The sequence below is a fragment of the Corapipo altera genome, unplaced genomic scaffold, assembly GCF_003945725.1.
Source record: "Corapipo altera isolate COAL_440 unplaced genomic scaffold, ASM394572v1 22b, whole genome shotgun sequence".
Lineage (NCBI taxonomy): Eukaryota > Metazoa > Chordata > Aves > Passeriformes > Pipridae > Corapipo > Corapipo altera.
This window is the reverse complement of record NW_020884876.1, coordinates 6,755,869-6,773,473: the sequence shown is the minus strand read 5'-3', so window position 1 is coordinate 6,773,473 and position 17,605 is coordinate 6,755,869. Positions and strand designations below refer to the sequence as shown.

Below are 17,605 nucleotides of genomic sequence, written 5' to 3'. Positions count from 1 at the left end.
CCCTACAAAGGGCGCATTTGTTCAACATGGTCTTGCTTTACTCACCAACTGCAAAGCTGTTCTGGAGTTGAAAATACCTGCTATTTCTGTAAGCAACTGTTATGATGCCGCTTTGTCTTCTGCTGTGGAGTATAACCTGGGTGTTGCATGTTGCCTAGCAGCACAGTTCTTGTGAAGATGAAAAAAAAAAAGGATATTCTGATACTTTCAACAAAATGTTTCCTTATGTTGACTTGGAATTTCATTATACAGTAATGAGACATTGTTCTTTTTCAGCATGATCTATGTTAGTCTTCAGTTCACAGTACTATGAATAAAAGTATATTTAAGTATTGATATTGCTGTCCTTCACACTGATAAATTTTAAAAATCTGTTTTCAGGCTTTTCTTCTGTAAATGAGTAACTTTAGAAAATGTATATGTAAGGCAGGCTTTCATCTTTACTGGGAAACCTTATCAATTGAGAAATGATGAAAATCTGTGCAGTATTTTCTTCTTGCTGACTTCCTAAGACTCATTCCTACTGAGAAGCAGGTATTAAGGAATCTTGAGCAGAACTGCCACTAAGCTTAACCTTCATAGCTTAAGAAGTGATATGAATTACTGGTGTGTGATGCCCTCTATTCACAGTTCTGTAAGATTCTCCTAAAGCTATTCAACAAGAAAATACTAACACTCAAACCTATGTACAAAGAGATCTTATCAGGATGAATATTGCAGCACAAAGCCAGAATGTGTTTTCTATTTTAAACCCGTTGATTTTTTAGCCTTTTTACATAAATAATGAGATTGTTATCTGCATATGGGCAAGTTACCACTGAGGAATGTCTGTGCCTGGCTCTTTGGCTCTGTCCTATAATCCATCCATTTCCATTATATAGCTCCCAAGCTGAGAGTTGTTCCATTTTGTACATAAATAGCATTCCAAATACAAATCCAGTACCCTGTTCTGCTAGATGGTGGAAGGCTGAGGCTTAGCTCTCAGGACTGAGAGAATCCAATACTGTACCTTTCAGGCTACAGAATGTTATGATAAAATGGAGATGGAGCTGAAAGGATTCCAGGCTATATTAAAAATGCACTAATGTGCCAGGAAATCTATTTGAACTTAAAAAGCATCCCTCAAGCAAGAGGCAGAGGACACAGCTATTATTACTTTAGCTTACCATCAGGGCAAATTTATGCCAGAGAACTCTATTAAAGGCTTTGTTCTTTTCTAGTCAGAAAAGCAGCAGTATACAGGCAAACCACATCCCGTCTTGACTTCTTCAAGGTAAATTTCTAGCGTGAACTTCATGTAAGAAACTGCAATTGAAATATAATTGCATAAAAACACCAATGTATTTAGAACAAACTCAGACACTGGCACAGACATTTCAGCATGCAGGTGCACAGTCAAGGGACAACTAGTCATGAAAATAACTATTCAGGTGATAAAGCAGGGGAGAAACTGATTTTAAGAGCTTCTGGAATTTTTTGTAAATGTTTGGGACTTCATAAAAAATACTCAGTAATTTACATAGTTGATATTATGTATTTAAAGAAAAATGCAAACTACCGAGAAGGCTACTGCAGGTTGATACCCATCAATCTTTATTCAGACTGGCCCGATTACTTTTAAAAACACCATTAAGCAGACACACACTGCCATCTCGTGAGCATCTCTAACACAGCTGCAGGCTGATTTCAGAGGAGAGGAAAGCGAGTTGCTTGGAGCAAGTAACTTAATACAGTACAAAACATATACAGATTTAAAAAATGCTGCACTGAATGCTTTGTCAATGGTATATTATATAACAGAGATACACAGAGAAAAGCTAAAGTATTTCATTAATAATTTATTGTCAGTAAGAAAGACTGGCTAATGGTAATTTTCAGTAAAAACCTTTACAAGACCATTGGATCACAAATATACAGACACTATAAAAACTGTGTCATGGTGGTTTTGGTTCTAAACTGGTATGTAGAGGGTCCCCAACACACTTTCCAAGAAGGGAAAAAAATGTTTACAGTTCTAAAATACAGCAACCCATTTAAGACATTTCCATATAGCTGACCCAGAAAAATATCAGACCTAACATATGTACAAATGAAATTGTGTGAATATGTTGAATGTTTTAGAATGAAATGTCAAACCTTGTGTTTTGGGGGAATACATAGAGTGATGCCCTGATTATAAGTCAGGGTGCTCATTTTTAATGGCACACTAACACCACTAGTTTCAGTGGAAAACAAATTCACAAAATATCTACAAAATCTAGTTAAAACTATTAAAATCAAAACTGTACATAAAATTTACAAAAAGTAGGAGAAAATTAATTGCATTAGAACTATATAAATATATGCATCATGCTAACATGGAGAAATGGTATGTGATTTTTTTAAACATACACAATTGAAGTACAAAAAGGATGTTCAGAAATGGCACAGCCAATGGAAATCTTGGAACTGTCCAATTATAATAGGTTAGGAAATTGAAAGAGGCTGATTTAGTGAAATGAATTGCATGATCCAATGCTGCCATGCCAGTTTAGCTCACTGAAACAAAAGCATTCACTGTGGCTGGGAAAAAAACAGAAAAATAAAAAAGCTCTTGAAAATTGTTCTAGATTTGATAAAGTTTGTTAGAGTCCAGGCACTTTTGTTGGGTGTGTCAGACTTCTGTATGTTGCTGGGAATCAAGTGGAGGAATTTTCACATCTTCAAAATGACTGTCATCTCCACTCTCATAGTCACTCATCATGACTTCAGACTCCATTTCACAGCATGCCGACACATCCGAGCAGGAAGCTGTGGAAGCATACACAGACATGGACATGTTGTCTACAGTGGGTGCTTCAAAGTCTCGATTGTACCCTAATGTGTAAGGAGCGTAAGGTTCTCTGTAACTGCCACTGATGCCACTGGTTGTGGTCTGAGGTTCTGACATGTCTGCAGGGTAGTGATGGGGAAGGTACTGATTAAGGTTAAACCTCTGCCTGCTTCTTGTAGAAGAACCCGAGCTACCTACGGCTGGCATGTCTCTGGGTGGCTGTATTGACTCAAATTGGTCGCTGTATTCAGGTGGTAACGGTGGAAGCTCATCAGGTGCAGGGAATTCATCAGGTGGAGGCGGAAAATCACTTTCTATGTCATAACCGCCAGGGTAATAGTCTGTATCGATGGCGTTTGGATCTGTGTAGAGGGGAGCTGGCTCCTCAACCACTTCATAATTTGGATACTCTTGGATACCTGGCAACTGAACACTTGGCATCCAGTCTGATGTATCCCAGTGGTAACCTGAAAAGTTAATTTAAAAAAAAGAAAACTAGTATTACTATCTTGTATTCCAGTCAGTCTGAACTGAGAATACACTGAATACATGTATTAAGACAAGGCAACCAGTGTGATTAGGACACTACTTGTTAATCAGAGAGCAGTTTGCCCTGGTTCCACAAAAACATTCAACACAACACAACTTTACATTATGCCATGCATTAGACAGTGCATCATTCACACTTGAACTTTTACATTTTCTCAGACATTGCACATAACATGGGAAAAGCTGCAGTCGCCTATGGAATGTTCTGTCACAATGGTTCACTGGATAGCAAAAAATCAACAGCCTCCCTACTGCAGATAAATTCTTTATCAATGGTTGTTGAGTAATTAGTTAGGGTGAAAACAACAGCCTGTTTTTCTTAAGAATATATTTAGTATATATAACCCATGACCTTTTTATGTAAAAGAAGTAATTTCTAATTAGTAAACTATTCAGACCATTAAAAGTGACTTTACCTCTTAAGTGAATTATATAGTTAATTTTACAAAATGCTGTTAGCTCTATAGCAACTGTTACACCTCTAATAAAAATCTCTGACTATTAGTAAAGACATTCCACATTCAAATACAAGAACAAAATAGGAAAATCAAGCTTAATCATGCATAAATGACTGAACTTGATCCTCTCTTGCAAACTGCCCTTGAATAAGTTTGTATTCGTCTACTGGAAACTAGATGTAAGCCTAATCTCATTAAAAACCAATCGTTTCTCTCATCTGAACACCAACAAAGAAAATAATACACAATTATAATATAGTGCAAATCTAGTAAAGAGTGATCACTGCGGACAAATGCATAGCAAGCAACTGATAGTAAGTCTGTGTTAAAATCAAATATTAAAAGAAATATTTTGGTGAACATCAATGAACTGCATGCAGAAGTCACCTCTTGAATTGCTGAGGTCAGGAACAGCAAAAGATTCTTTAGAATGAGAAGAAAAAGGAGAAAACATCTGTAGTTAGGAATCAAATAGTAGAACCAATATGAATGACAAACAATGACTGTCACTATAATGTTCATGCTGATTTTGTCCAGTTTACTTAGCAAAACTAAAGTTGGCTTTTGTTTTTTCCTCCTGGACTCCTTATTTAAGACTTGAACTGCAGGACAGCTACTGAGTTCATGTACAGCCCAGCTGGGACACGGCTGTGTGGCGGCAAAATCTGCAGTCTGTAGTTTGCTGAAATCCTCATATCAGTAGAATTAGGGTAACAAAGCCTTGATCTGATTTTTTTCTTCCCTTGTATCACCCCCTGTTTTTCGATACAGGGCTGCATCTATTAGGACTTACACTTGCAAGTATCTCATGCAAAGAAAGTAACTCTCCCATTAGTGTCTAGCTTCCATACACAAAGCACTGGGAAACCTGCCTCCCTTTGTACAACAATTCCAACAATTCATGCTCAGCAGAGAACTGTCCTGTGTTATCTGACGAATTTTAAACCTTTCTCTCTTCAGGGATCTATATTCCCTATTCAAATCTGTAAGGATGAGCAGTGCCTATCCTAATAGCAGAATCTTCTCCTAAAAATTCATACTTTCATCTATTCTTGGAAGACATCTATTCTTGGACAGAGGTTGACTCTTCAGTGGGGAGTTCCTCTTTTTTTAAGCTTGCCTAGCCCAGACTAATGGAGATATCAGTCTGAAATCTGAGACTCTTAAAGCATCTTCGGCCTCATCTCCAGGAGAAGGTTCTGACCACTAGTCTCCTTAGAAGACTAGAAGACTCCTTTATTTTTCCAGGAAAACTGACTGCAAAAGTAAACCCATGTGGTGGTTTGGAAAAAACCTTTCCCCCTGGGGCTGGTGACAGTCTGCCCCAGAGGTGGTGTTTTTGATACTGAACCAATTAAAAACTTAGTGCGCCCTGTGGAAATTACATACTCACAGAACAGGAAGAGAAGAGGTTAATTTTAATTGCGTAGCTAGAAGCAGAAGCAGCCATGCCTTGAAACGCCACGTGTTGGGGGGGGGGGGCCTTTGCCCCCGGCTCCTGGCCAGGGGTCCAGGAGCAGCACAGCCACTGAATGAAGCCCCCTCTCCCTGAAGCTGGTGACCAAGGGGGACCCCAAGAAATCAAGAAGACCCCCTGGGTTGCATCTTCTTCCCCACATCACAGTGGGGGAAAAGAAAAGCAGCGGCAAAAGTAGCACAGAGGGAGAGCTGTGGCCGTGAGCCAAGATGAGCTCCTGGCCAAAAGACTGTGCAAAGGAATTCCAGGAGCAAGAGAAAGTAGCAGACAAGCAGCAAATATGGCATGGACCAGACCGAGAGACGCAGGGACATCCGACGGAAAGAGAGAGAGAGAGAGTCGCTTGGAATCAGTTCTAGGGTAAGGACTAAACTAAAAGCCCTTAGAACTCTTTGACCCCAGGGAGGAGGGGTGGAAATCCCTAAAGAAGTCTCCTGAGAGCTTGTCATCCTCCAGGGGCTGGAACCTTCACAGAGCAAGAGCAGGGGATAAAGGCTTTAAACTTTAACCCCTTGCACTTCGTGCTGCAGACGTGGTGACACGGGTGTTCCCTTGAAATCCACGGTAATACCCTCGGACAAGGTGGCCGAGGAGCAAGAATTGGGGGCAGACCCCCCCCACCCCTTAGAAGAAAGAATTTCTAGCTACGACAAATCAAAACTGCTGCCTTAAAGATAAGAGACACTTCCAAGCGCCGCAGAAATTAATTTGGAAGAGCTGAGGCCTGAAAGTGAAAAGAAGACCTCTTCTTCTTTCTTTCTGGACTTTTTTTGAAGGAAAGGAGAGAAAGTCTATGTATATATATTGTTTCACCATAGAAGAGATAGTTAAAATTGTTATATATATGTACATATATGTATTATAGTATTTATTGTGTAAGTAATAAATTGTAATATAATTCCCTTCCCCCATACTGAGTTGTGCCTGTCTGAAAACTTCTCTACACATATTAGAACAAATTGTAGAAAAACTTTTGAAATTAGCTTTTCGAAATTTTTTTTTTCCAAACCACCACAACCCAATAGGCACACTTTGGTCTTAGGATTTAAAGCACTTTTACCAAGAATGGGGAGCTCTTGGTTTTCCTCTTCTTCTGAGGCAAAGACTCTTTAAGATAAACAAGATCTTGATGTGCCCATCTTTCTAGGTGACAATCTGCTAGACTAGAGCTATATTTCCTCTTGCACTCAGTATTGCTAATTTGCATTGAGCTACAGTCTGAGGAGTAGTGCAGAGAACGCCAACCTAAAACTATTCTAGGATGAAATTCATGCTTCCAGGATACCTCTTGGACAGAAACACTTTGGGAGACTAAAGGCAAAGACCATCTGCCCCAGAACTTGACCTTGCTGAAGGCTTGAGCAAGGATCTTTGCTGCTCGAACCAGCACCCTCCTGAGGGTGCTCAAAAGCAGAACTCTTCACCTAAGATACTTTAAAAGAAGAAATGCTTATTAAAAGTATAAACTTTAAAGTGTTAAGAAGCAGCTGAGCAGGATATATTTAATGTCTCTATGACTACAATGCATAAGTCTTTGTATTTATCTTACAGTGATGCTAAACCACCAAGTAATACTTTCAACTTTGACTTGAAAATCCATAGTTTTTAATTTTTACCAATTAAAATCTCGAAGAAAATCTGAATAAATTATTAAATATTTCCACTGATAGATTTTGCCTCTTCTAGTCTTGGAATTTTTCCTTTCCCAAGTACTGTGCATTGCAATTTTTTAGCACTGAAGACTACAGCCTATAGGTAAACTGTAATGAAATACTCTCATGTAATTAGAAGTCTTTGCATTTGTCTACTTTTTTGTGTTTCTGCATAAATTAATTGTAGGATGTACTTCAGATAACAAACCAAAGAGAATCTTTAGCTACTATAATCAATTTTATGTTCTTAAAATGGCTTCATTTTAAATAGGACTTAGTAACAAACGTTAGGTTTCCTAGTCTGTATCAAGAAATAGGAAGCATCCACACTGTGGATGTTATTTCAGAAGTAACCTCTGCAAACTCATGGTCACGGAGTGAATTACTTGCCTATGACTGGAACTTAAAGTATTATGATGTCAATTAAGTCAAGAGTTAGCATTTGTATAGACTCACTGGTACTTCTATTACTACTATTATTTTGTGAAGAGTTTGTGTTTTCCAGAATGGTTAGTTCTTAGCAGAAATGAAATAAAAATCCATTGAAAATGTCTGCTTTGCCTCTTTCTAACTTCCAAATACATACTACACACACACAAAAATAAATGCATGTGTACATACACACACCCAAACATACCTTTTAGGTACTGCTGTAAGGCTGGATAGTAACAAACTACTTAAACTGACAGGGATATGCATGCCTATATACACCAGCTGCATACTAAAAATCAACTTTTTCTGCTTAAGAGACAAATTGATCTGAAGACCAGAGAAGTAAGATACCAGACCACTCCGATTCTGCTCAGCTGGACAAGGTAACAACAGATGTGGGTGGGAGAAGAAAAGGAAGAGAAGGCTGCTGCTTTTTCATCTACAGTACTGTATGTATTTGCCTTCGATGCTGTCTCAATTCTGCTGGGAGCCTTAGTGTGAAAATTTTCAAAAGAGAGTAAGCACCTAGATCTTTTTATGTCAATACTTTTTTTTGCAAGAAATCACACATTGAAACCATTTCACAGGGCAGCTGCACCATACACAAGAAAATACTAATAGATATACAATATAAATATATTATTTGCTAAAACTTATCAGAAAGTCTAAGTATTTATAATTCACATCTGCTAGGGGTACATTACTAGAAGACAAACGTGCATTATTCTGCCAAAGCAGTAAATAAATATGAAAACATGTATATACCTTCTTTTTCCACCGAGTCAACAACAGCATTGACAAGGTGTATTACAGTCACTATGGAAGCTTGTAAAAGGTATAAAAGGAGCAAATTAAAACAAACCTAGAGTTAATATCACTTTAAATAGCATACAGATATACAAAAAACACACTGAAAATTGCAGTCCATTACTATTTTAGAGAGCAAGATTATCTAGAAAGCAGTTGCATATAATAAATAAAATACATCTCTAAATCTCAATTTTGTTCTTGCTAAACATGCAGAAGCACTTGTAACTACTTCTGAAGCAAACTTTGCATAGGCAAAGCTGCTTTGCAAAGTTGCTTTAGTTGTGTTAGAATTTCTGAAATGTTGCCTAAACATATTTGTTTGCGTAATTCTTCATCTACATAGCAAGAAACTAGACTTTTTTAAAGGCTTCAGTTGGGTAAATTAAGGAGTATTGCATTAGACTTCCCCTTTAAAAATGAAAATTACATTCCCTTCCCCCACAATGAAAGTTAAAGGAAAGAAATTTTCACTGAAATGAATTAAAAGTTGAGAATATGAAAAATATCTACTCAAAATTTCTGTTGCTGACCTTAAGTTGTGTGTGAACTGTGATATCACAGTAGGAATACCAAATTCAGGGTGTTACATTGTTATTTAAAAACAACAAAAATGAATGTATTTTTATGTTTTCCCTTTCCCAAGATACTTTTGGTAGGGAAAAAAATTTACTGTTACAGGGTAGGATGAAGTAAGCACATGCAATTTGTTTGCATGGCTCAGGAATTAAATTTGAAGCTAATAAATTCTGAATCTACCAAAACAGAAGGAAGCAACAGTATCTATGATGCTACAGCTATTTCTCTTAAAATGATTAATGACTAATCAATACATGACAAGAAATGGGAGTAAGAATATATGTGATGGAGAGGAGTGGAAAACAACGTGTACAATACAACACTTAAAACCACAGGAAAAAGGTTGAAAGTTGGTATCAGGTCTATTGATAAAAGGATGAGGACTGTAAGCATACCATTTTACTTTCACCAATCATTAACACAGTTTTTTTTAATGCTGTTAATAACAAATCACTCTACTTCACTGAGAAGCAGAATGTTCTTTATTCCTAAGCTAAAAGAATTTCAAGTTCTTTTTACCACATAGAGACAAAAGCAGAAATTGGAATAAAGAGTCAAAACACCTTAACTTAGTGAATTAAGTTATGAGACAACCGTGGCTTTGTCCAATCAGCATGAAGTGTTTCTGAATACATAGATGCATTCATATCAACTGTAAAAGCATCTGTCATCACAATAGAAAAATAAAAGACTTCCAATTAATAATAATCAAACCCACAAATATGTACGTTGATTTTATCTCGATGGACTGGAGTTGTGACCAAAATAATTATATTTTTATTTTTATATTGGCTTATTTATTGTATGAAATGTTTTTGTTCATTTATTTTAATCATGGTGAAAGCCAAATATACTGTTCTATTATAACAAAATTCCTTTTTGTGCAGCTTCCTTCATTACTAAAGTAATCAAACTTACAAGTAGTCCCTTAAACTCTGCTCTCACTCAGAACTGATCTGATCCATATGGGAGCTGAGGTCGCAGCAAGAAAAAGAGAAGGAAACAAATGAAACTGTAACACCAGAAAGCTTTTTACTGAGAGCTGAACGGCAAAGTGAAAGTTATATTTGTGCAGAGGCCATTGTTTAAATTCACTGTATTCTTGCATAAGGTGATAACTAATGATAACCTAAAAGAGTTTCTCAAATTTTACCACCTTTTAAACACAAGGCTCTGAACACCTTGGGCTGCATTTTCACTGTAATATTCCAACAACAGAATGATTATATATAATTTTAAGGTAAAATACTTAACACGAAGTGTAAGATAGGTAAAATACTTCAAAAAAATTAACAAATCTGGGTATTAACATAAGTAAATACAGATATATATTAAATAAGCTACTATTTAATATATATTCAATATATGTACGTCTTATTGACACTAAGAGATATAGATGCAAAGACAGAACAAATGAACTTAAGTGGCAGTACAGAATGATTGCATTTTACATACCATTGTCATCACATGATTCAGACTGGAAGGAACTGAGAGACTGGACCTCAGACATGCTTTCTCTAGCACTGTAAGGATGGGAGTTCTTTTCATCCAGAGGCTTTTTAGAAAGGCAGGGGTCAAGATCTACTACTTTAGCTGAAAGAAAAAAGTTTCAAGTGAGACGATTAATAGATTGTAGACTAAAGAGTCAATAAAATTTAACGCTGAGATCTACACATTTTTAGAAAACTTAATAGAGCATGAAGCCTGATCAAATTCATAACCCAGTAAAGTCATAATGTTTTCATACCCTAACAGACATAGACAGTGTTTGCACTAATATTAAAATTATACCAGCACATGCATTTAGCAGAAAAGAAAAAATAAGAACATTTCTTACTATCATAGTCAAAATCCCAGCTGGGTTTCTGTATTGAATCACTGTCTGAAGGCGAGTTGGAGGGAGGTGGAGGTGGTAAATTTGGTGCTACACTGCAAACAGCTACAGCTTTTCGGTGACCATGTACAGAATCTGGGTTAAAAGTACTAAACTCTGGGTGCTCAGGGATAGCAGACCCTTCAAAAGAATTCCTGTCAAGGTTGTTCCTGGAGTCGCTTGGAATGCTTGGAGTGTATGAAATGGGACGAACAGGAACCTGTGGTGGGATGTCAGAATAGATGTTCTTATTCAATTTTGCATCAAAATACGGTCTTTGCAAGAAGGCTGTTGTAGCTCCCAGTTGCTTGTCTTCAGGTTCTGGCTGGTGCTTCTTCTTTCTACTAACTACTTTGCGGCAAACAACAAAAATCACAACTAACAAGAAGATTCCTGCGATGAAAACAATAATCCCAATCACTTCAGCTAAGCTAATGTTCCAAGATGTTGAAACGTATTTATTAAGAACAATGTCTGTGCAGTGTTTTCCTCCAAATCCATGACTACAGTTGCAGTGATATGAACCATAAGTATTCTCACAAAGGGCACCATTGAGACATGGATTTTCTATGCATTCATCAACATCAGTCAGGCACCTATCGGAAACAGAGAAGAACAATGATGTTTGGTTTACATCAGCAGTCTTTGTTGTAATCTCCTTGTTCTCAACAATTCTGGATATATGTAATATAGAGTACTGCGCACTATCAGGCAACATCTGAGATTTCAACCAGTTTGAACTGTTATGTAATGCTATTAAAACTCAGTATGTGGAACACTACCTACCTTTCTCCACGAAAGCCTGCTTCACACTCACAAACAGGTCCATCCAAACTGTCAATACATTTGCCACTGTTTTTACACGGATTGTCTTTGCAATATGGACCCAGCTGGCACCTGCAAAGCCAAAACAAACAAATAAAAGTGCATGAATGAACCATTACCTTACTGCAAGTGAGTATATAGTGTGGGATTCAGGCTGTAATATAAGAGCTATCATTAACCTCAGCTAACTCCAGGGGGTCTCAACGTCTCAGCTTTAAGTAGGAAACAGATAAAAAGGAAACAGAAACAGTGTTACATTTGTAGCCTGTTCTCTAAGGGGTTCATTGATACAAAAAAATCATACAAACATACCTTTGACCTGTGTATTGTCCTCGGCACTGGCAGATAAAATCATCACTGACCGGGATGCAAGTCCCACCATAAAGGCAGGGGTTGGAAGAACATGGGTTGACACTTACATCACAGTGAGTTCCCATAAACAAAGGTAAACACTTGCAGTAGTAACCTGAAATGAAATACAGTCTTTTTGAAAGACGCACATGGCTTTACTGAATTTGAGATAAAATCCTCCCTCCCCACCTATCTGTTCAAAGACATAGAGGATGGGAAAAATAGAAATATTTTTTTTTGAAAGACGAAGGAAAGTCTAACAGTAAGGTTTATTTTGAACATGATGGATGGACAACTTTCATTTCTCTCACAAAACTCAAGTTGTCACAATTATTTCAGAATTTTTAAAGGAAGACTCTAAAGTAGGCAGTTAAGAGGACAGACCTCGGGTTATGATACCAAAGATTAAATCCCCACTTTACCAGATGGACTTTGTTTACTTCATATCCCAAGGAACTGAATTTAGAACACAGGGAGACAAGAGCCTTCCTAGCTGCTCAACCAACATTCTACGGTTCTCTGGGAAAGCATGAATTATGCATAAAGTTGTTTTGTCCTTCAAAGCAGGGAAGCTGAAAAGCAGTTTTGAAAACTAAAAGCAGAAGAATATAGCACAGCTTACCTCCATTTGACAGTGCGTTGCAGATGCCTCCATTCTGACATGGGCTGCTTGAACAACCATCTGTGGTAGTCAGTAAGCATCCAGGAGTGACATCTACAGATTCTTCCATGTGTGCATAATTTCGTGGCTTGCTGTTTAGGGGCAGCTCTTGTCCATTAAGTACAACAGAGTCCATACAGCCTCTGAAACCATTGCTAACCTGAGGACTTCTACCATGTCTTGTACCTTGCTGACGAATATGACCACCAAAAAACACATGATTATCTAGGTTTAGAGTCCTAAGTGTACCGGGAGCAGTACCAGATGCAGTATGCACCCTATCCAGAACAAGTCGTGCATAGTTTCCGTCCACTTCAAGAGATACTGAATGCCACTGGCCATCATTTATCTGAATGCTCTGAACAGAGACAATCCCAGGTCCACTGCCACAATCAAATTTATATTGCAGTCTTCCATGGTGAATCTACAGAAGAAAATCACATCAATAAATGGTCTGCACACTTAAGGAGTACAGAATATTGATGCCTATAAAAGTTTACTTTTGCTGAAAAGACAGGATGATGGTGGTATTCATAAAAGGCAGCTTAATAACATTGTTTTCCAAACAGTCACAGCAACTGTGATTCATTCAATATAGTTCTTTTAATTAAAGCCTACACTTTGTACATTTTTTTTCTCTAGTAAAGAAGTCACAGATCATAATGAAAAAATTACAATACTTCAATATCTTTCATCTTGTGCCTTAAGTGACTTATTCTGTATGGACTTCAGTATTATAAGCAAAAAGTTTAAAGTTGTTGCTTAAAAAAGGTGATTAGTGAAGCTTTTTTTGTTTGTTTTACTTTTAAAACATTAAAGAAAAATTCCTTTTACTCATTTAAAAAATTCTGTACAAGTTTATCAAATAGATGTGTAACACACCCTACCTTCAAGGCAATTACCAATTATAACAATTCTACAGAGATGTTATGACTCAATCTTTTAATCTGGCACAAAAAATGGTAAGAAGATGGTAGGAAGAAAAGAGGAAATATGCACTAGGAGATTTTAGCATACCTCTAAGATACTGTAGTCTGTTCCTCGAGCATACATAACAACTGCATGAGCAGAGTAAGTTCTAAGTCTCATTGTCAGCTTCATTTCCTCTTTGTTCTCAGTTTCCATGAGACGGTATTTTACATAGCTGCTCCCAGTAAATGTCACAGCAGAGCCAGTTGGTGCTTAGCAATACAGAAAAGTATAAAATGTATTAGCACCTGACTGGAATCAAATTTATATTTGGAAAATAATACAGGTTTTTTTAGAGTTAATTCCTTACCAGGACACTGTCTAGCTTTGCTGTCTTGGCAAACACAGGTGTATTTTCCTTCCTTTGGATCTCCTAAACATTCGGTACCTTCAGGGCATGGGTTTCCTTCACACACACTATTCACCAGGGGGCATTTCCCTTCTGTAAAACAAAATCCATTATTTCTTTTCTGTTGGTGGTAATACTGTTTTGTGAAAAGGGACTCTTAAGTACAGTAGCTGAAAGTAACCCAAATAATATTCCTAACCATCAGAAGTGAAAGTGAAGTAACAGTTACAGGACATGACTGGCACAGATTAGACAAATGGCATATAGAGTGGCTGATGTTCATCCTTATCTTGACTACTCAATTTAATTGGTAAAAGTGGGAAACTGGTGTTGTGGTTTAAGTTTTACCATTACTATCATTCACCATAAAACCCAACATGTCGATATTAAACATGGACAGAGTGAGTTGGGGGGAGCAGGAGAAAAGCACATCTGTATTTGAGACAGAAAAGGAACAGGTTTTAAATATTTACTTCATATGTGCAAGTTTACCCAGCAACGTTAAGTTTTGATTTTAAAAAGCAACGTTGTTTTCATCTTAGCTAAAGACAAATGATTATTCTGCTATAAATCTGTATGTTTATATGTATTTTAATAAATATTAATTTCCCACATCACCCTGTCATTCCCAGCCAAGTTTGGAAGCTGTGTGGGTCACTTCCCTAAGCAGAAACAAGGAAGTATTCAAGGAACTTTTCAAGAACTTACCTCTGTGCACACAAGACTGAAAATGGCCATCAATATAGAATAGGGAACAACAAAAAAAATTAACTTCTATCATAAAATGGAAAACAAAGGTGTAGCCATAAAAAAAAATAAAAATAAAAATCCACTCCCATAAGCTTGTATTATGTAAGCACTTAAAATGAGGTAATTAAATAAGAATTACTCTTTACTCTGAAAAAAATTAGGCAAATGTTGCAGCAAGGATTACAGAACATTTTTAATCTTGTCCTGTAATGTAAATTTCCACCCGTGGATTACAGCTTTTTAAAACCAGAATAATCTTTTCAAGGATATGGTTCTCCTTACCTTTACAAAGACAAACTGCTGTTCTGTGATGTCGGGGAGTGACAAAACTCAACCTGGCTGTGCTGTGCGTTGACATGATGTTCTCATCCACTGTTACTTTTTCTTCACAAAATTTCAAAGGACAATCTAGGCCTGCGCAGAGCTTATGAAACACATCAATTATCCGGACACCTAAAATCTCCTCCAGGTCAGGCACAGAAGAGTTTATCTTGTGGAGCAAAATTCTCATTGGGTGGTGAGAGCTACCAGATTTTTCAATATTCAGGAGGACATCAAGATTTGAAGGAGGATCAGAAGGCTGTAAACTAACAATCTGGATGTCATTTCTCCTCACGCCCAAGATGTTTCTTAATGCTCTCTGGAAATTGCGCCAGTAATCACCAATAAATTCTTCAGGGGACAGGTTTGCAAAGCGTATTGCAATACTGTGATTTAGTAAATCTTGTGTGATTTGTCTGATGTGTACAGTAATATCAGCTGCAGTTGTAAATTTTCCATCTGTAACAGTGACATTTAGGAGGTACTGTCCTACATCTAACCTTTTATGTGCTATTAGTTTGCCACCAGTACTGGAGACGGAGAACAAGGATTCCATTTTGGGGTCCAGACTGTATGTCAAAGTATCGTAAACATCTTGGTCGGTTGCATGAATTTTTCCAATGACACCACCTGAATACTCTTCCCCAAAGGCTGTGATAAAGATTTCTAGAGGTAGAATTGCTGGAGAGTAAATGCTTTCCTCAATAACTCTAATATCAATGTAAGTCAAAGATGACAATGGTGGTTTTCCATTATCTGCCACCTAAAGGAAAAATGAGGACAGATTGACATTTTTGCTTTATCTCAAATTCTGCTGTAGATATTACAGCTGTATTTTTTTTTAAAAAAAGTTAATACTGCAAATTTAAAAAGCACAGGCACAGACAAACATGTTTTCACTTCTCTGAAGATTAAAAGGCTACAGTACTCTTATTATCTGAAAACGCCAGGAAGCTACTAACGCTGGTAGCAAATACAGAGGAAATGTACAGTAGCTGATTTCAGACAGCAGATGGTGCTTGAAGCTTTTTTTATATCAAGCATGGAAACACTACAAACTTGAAATGAGTCATGCACTAGAAATGTACAGCATGCTTCATCACAGTTAGGAGGTGGTCTGGAAGACAAACTAAATGTGGTATGCCAAACAGTACTTCAAAAGGAAAACAATACATGCAGAAAATTACAACTAATTATGTTGTCTTTCATGATTTTTGATCATGGAGAGGGAAAAACCCCACCTGTAGTGCTTTTTGCTTCAGACAATTAAAGTAATTATCTTTAACAGAATCAGTCTAATTCAATTTTAAAGCCTTTTTGAACACCCTGTTCTCCACCCCTTTTGGACAAAAATATACACTGTTGTTTTATGAAGATGAGACAAAAAAAGAGTAGAAAAGTGAGAAAAGAGCATTCCTTTGGGTTCACTTGCTTTCTGTTTCTCAGCTCTTGTTTCCAATCTACCTTTTTTCCCAGTTACTGAAAGCGACACAGAAGAAATAGGTAAAGAAGAACTGGAGAGATGTGAAAGTACAGTAGGGATACACAGGGCTCAGAATGTAGAAGATATTCTACAATATTGTTCAAAAGATTTTGCAATAATTTTACGGAGACTACATGTACACTTTGAAGATCTATGCAGAGAAGCTGCTTTTGATTTTTCATATAGATTTAAGCAAAAAAGGAGTAACTCCAGGCACAAGATTATCTGTGGATGTGTACATAATCATGGTATTTCTAAAAGGTAATGCATATATCAGAAAACTACACATCTTCATCTGTTAACTCCAAAAGACAGGCATGGCTAGAAACTTGCTCTCTTAGTTACTGAAACATAAATAACGAGAGAAAGAGAGGGAGAGAGAGAGAGAGAACACTCAAGTTGGCAAAGTTTTGTTCTGCCTAGATTTCTGCCTGGAAACAAGACAAGGCAGGCAGTTTAGCTACAGGAGAAATGCCCAAGGGAAACAAGAAAAGGTTCAAAACAAACAGACAAGCAAAATTATAACAAGTGGACAGCAAATAGGAAAGAAGAACCCCAGGAGAAATGATTTTTCAACAGTGCAGATATTTAAAAACCTGTTTTGATTCTAAACTAAAGACTTCAAAGTGTGGCACAAAGGACTGTATGACTCATAGCTGAAGATTTTGCACACTAGTGCTGTGAGACATTTGTTAATGGATAATCTATTTCCTTTGGAGAGAGGGCAGGCAAATGTGAGTGGCATGCACATGTAAGTTGACCGTTGGGGAAAAAAAACCCCAACCTTATTTCTATTAAAACCACAAAAGTAAAGTAATGTTCATATTAAGTAAAGTCTTCTGAAGGTACTGGGTGTGTAGAGTGCATATAGGGGGAGTTGTTTGTGGTTTTATTGGGGTTTTTTTCATTTGTTTGGAGGTTTTTTCTAATTAATTACATGCCTGTAACTTAAGACCATCACTGCCTCAACAATCCATTCAGAAAGTAACTAAGGTGATAGATGTCAATACTGGAAAGGAGTGAAGGTCAGCTAAAAAATGAAAAAAGGGTATCAAGAGATCATAAACAGCCATTAACTTGTGATCTGTAAGATGAAAGTGCAGAAATTAAATAGAGTGCAAACTTGAGAAAATGCTTCCTACAACCTTTGAAAAATCTTTGTTTTAAATGAACAGGGGAAGAATATTTTCCCACAAAAGTCATGACTCTGGTTTTGTGTGTATCACTGGAACTGAAGTCTTGTGATATGGAAATGCT

The 17,605-nt window shown here is 37.1% G+C and overlaps 1 protein-coding gene across 9 annotated transcripts in view; it reads right to left on the bottom strand.

Annotated features, from left to right (window-relative positions):
- Positions 1-1,567: 1,567 nt before the first annotated feature.
- FAT1 (FAT atypical cadherin 1) overlaps positions 1,568-17,605 on the bottom strand; it is a 107,750-nt gene continuing 91,712 nt past the window's right edge. For 4 of the 9 annotated variants that reach the window (XM_027635618.1, XM_027635619.1, XM_027635613.1 and 1 more), the window contains 11 exons: positions 14,827-15,628; positions 13,756-13,887; positions 13,494-13,657; positions 12,438-12,900; positions 11,777-11,930; positions 11,426-11,536; positions 10,604-11,235; positions 10,222-10,359; positions 8,146-8,205; positions 4,207-4,242; positions 1,568-3,279 (listed from right to left, as the gene is read on the bottom strand). In XM_027635618.1, the coding sequence (XP_027491419.1) occupies positions 2,654-3,279; positions 4,207-4,242; positions 8,146-8,205; positions 10,222-10,359; positions 10,604-11,235; positions 11,426-11,536; positions 11,777-11,930; positions 12,438-12,900; positions 13,494-13,657; positions 13,756-13,887; positions 14,827-15,628 (3,318 nt within the window). In that variant the 3' untranslated portion in view covers positions 1,568-2,653. Of the gene's footprint in view, positions 3,280-4,206; positions 4,243-8,145; positions 8,206-9,684; positions 9,739-10,221; positions 10,360-10,603; positions 11,236-11,425; positions 11,537-11,776; positions 11,931-12,437; positions 12,901-13,493; positions 13,658-13,755; positions 13,888-14,826; positions 15,629-17,605 lie in introns of all 9 variants that reach the window. The other 5 variants (XM_027635614.1, XM_027635620.1, XM_027635617.1 and 2 more) reach the window with 3 other exon arrangements.